The sequence below is a fragment of the Penaeus monodon genome, chromosome 29, assembly GCF_015228065.2.
Source record: "Penaeus monodon isolate SGIC_2016 chromosome 29, NSTDA_Pmon_1, whole genome shotgun sequence".
NCBI lineage: Eukaryota > Metazoa > Arthropoda > Malacostraca > Decapoda > Penaeidae > Penaeus > Penaeus monodon.
Window position 1 is genome coordinate 28,215,931 of NC_051414.1, and position 1,296 is coordinate 28,217,226.

Here is a 1,296-nt window from a genome sequence, read left to right on the forward strand (position 1 = left end):
GGATGATAAATAATAGTTTATGGCTACTAAAAGACTTTATATAGGTGTCTTGGAAGCAAATGTTTATAGCATCAGATGCCTTCATCAGATGGTACCATTTGCCATGTTTATGGCTAATGATTATGCACAGTCCTATTTGTCATGATGGTAGACCTATCAGAAGCTGGCAAGATTTTTCCCTGCAAATTTTTTGTTATGAATAAGACTTATCACTGCCCCACACCCTCACTCCTCATGTAAGGCTTTCTTCTGCCTGAACCAATCATTCAGTTGAATTTTCCTATTTCTAATATCTTCTTGTGAATGAGACATAGTGAGTGTAAGGTGGTAATTGTGGTGCTGATGGCATCTATTATCCAACCAAACCCTAGATCTTTTCCTCACATCATCCCTTTTCATACACGGTATTATTACATATCACAAAGTACCTCCTGGAATATCAGTTTACCTCTAGTGAAACCTGAAAAATCAAACCTTTATTTGTGGCTGGGGGGACAAATAATCTGGAGAATGTGATTTTTATGGGTTAAAAGCTATAACATGTACACCAAGTACCTGTAGGTGGTATCCTCTTAATGTCTTTATTTACATAAGCTGTTTAACGATCCTAATGGTAATAGAGATTCACATGAAGAGTTCATAAGCCTGTGTGATAAGACAATGAAATAAGCATCCTCTACAGGTGGTGCAGGGCAGAGGACGCGAAGAGACAGATAAGAAGAGCACAGGGGTCAAGCCAGGTGTGGTCATCCATAGGAAGATGTACAAGTGCCCTGCCTGCCCATATGATACAATTTACCCAACAAATTTGAGGAACCACATGCGCACACATACTGGAGAGAAGCCCTATGCCTGTGCCCATTGTTCCTATCGGGCAATACAGAAAGTGGCTCTAAAAAGTCACATGTTAACGCACCACCCAGATGTGAATACAATGTAATAACATTTTTGTTTTTTTATGGCTACCATTTACATGTCATGGCACAAATGCTATTATCCACACCCAAATTTCTTGTATTTTTTATCCATCCTTTTCATTTTGTAACAGCTGATTACAAATTTCATAATTGACCTTGGGCTTATATGAATTTTAGTGTTTAATAAGGTGCTTCTTTAAGTAAAGTGGGTTTACTTAATGCACCTGGTAAAATTGAAGTTACAATTTCCTTATGACAGTTTTACTTATTTGACACTATTAATAACTTTCATGAAAGTACTTCAACTGATGTTTTGTTACATAGAGAGCCATTTGATATATTATATGTTTTTTATTCTGTCTCCGATCATCCATGTGTT

General features: G+C 37.0%; 2 protein-coding genes across 2 annotated transcripts in view; both read left to right on the forward strand.

Annotated features, from left to right (window-relative positions):
- The window catches only part of LOC119591816 (zinc finger protein 513-like), a 72,589-nt gene that overhangs the window by 35,134 nt on the left and 36,159 nt on the right, over positions 1–1,296 (forward strand). The gene's annotated exons all lie outside the window — the stretch shown is intronic.
- The window catches only part of LOC119592098 (protein krueppel-like), a 5,124-nt gene that overhangs the window by 2,954 nt on the left and 874 nt on the right, over positions 1–1,296 (forward strand). The window contains exon 2 of the mRNA XM_037940919.1: positions 683–936. Coding sequence (XP_037796847.1) covers positions 683–936 — 254 coding nt within the window. The remainder of the gene's footprint in view (positions 1–682; positions 937–1,296) is intronic.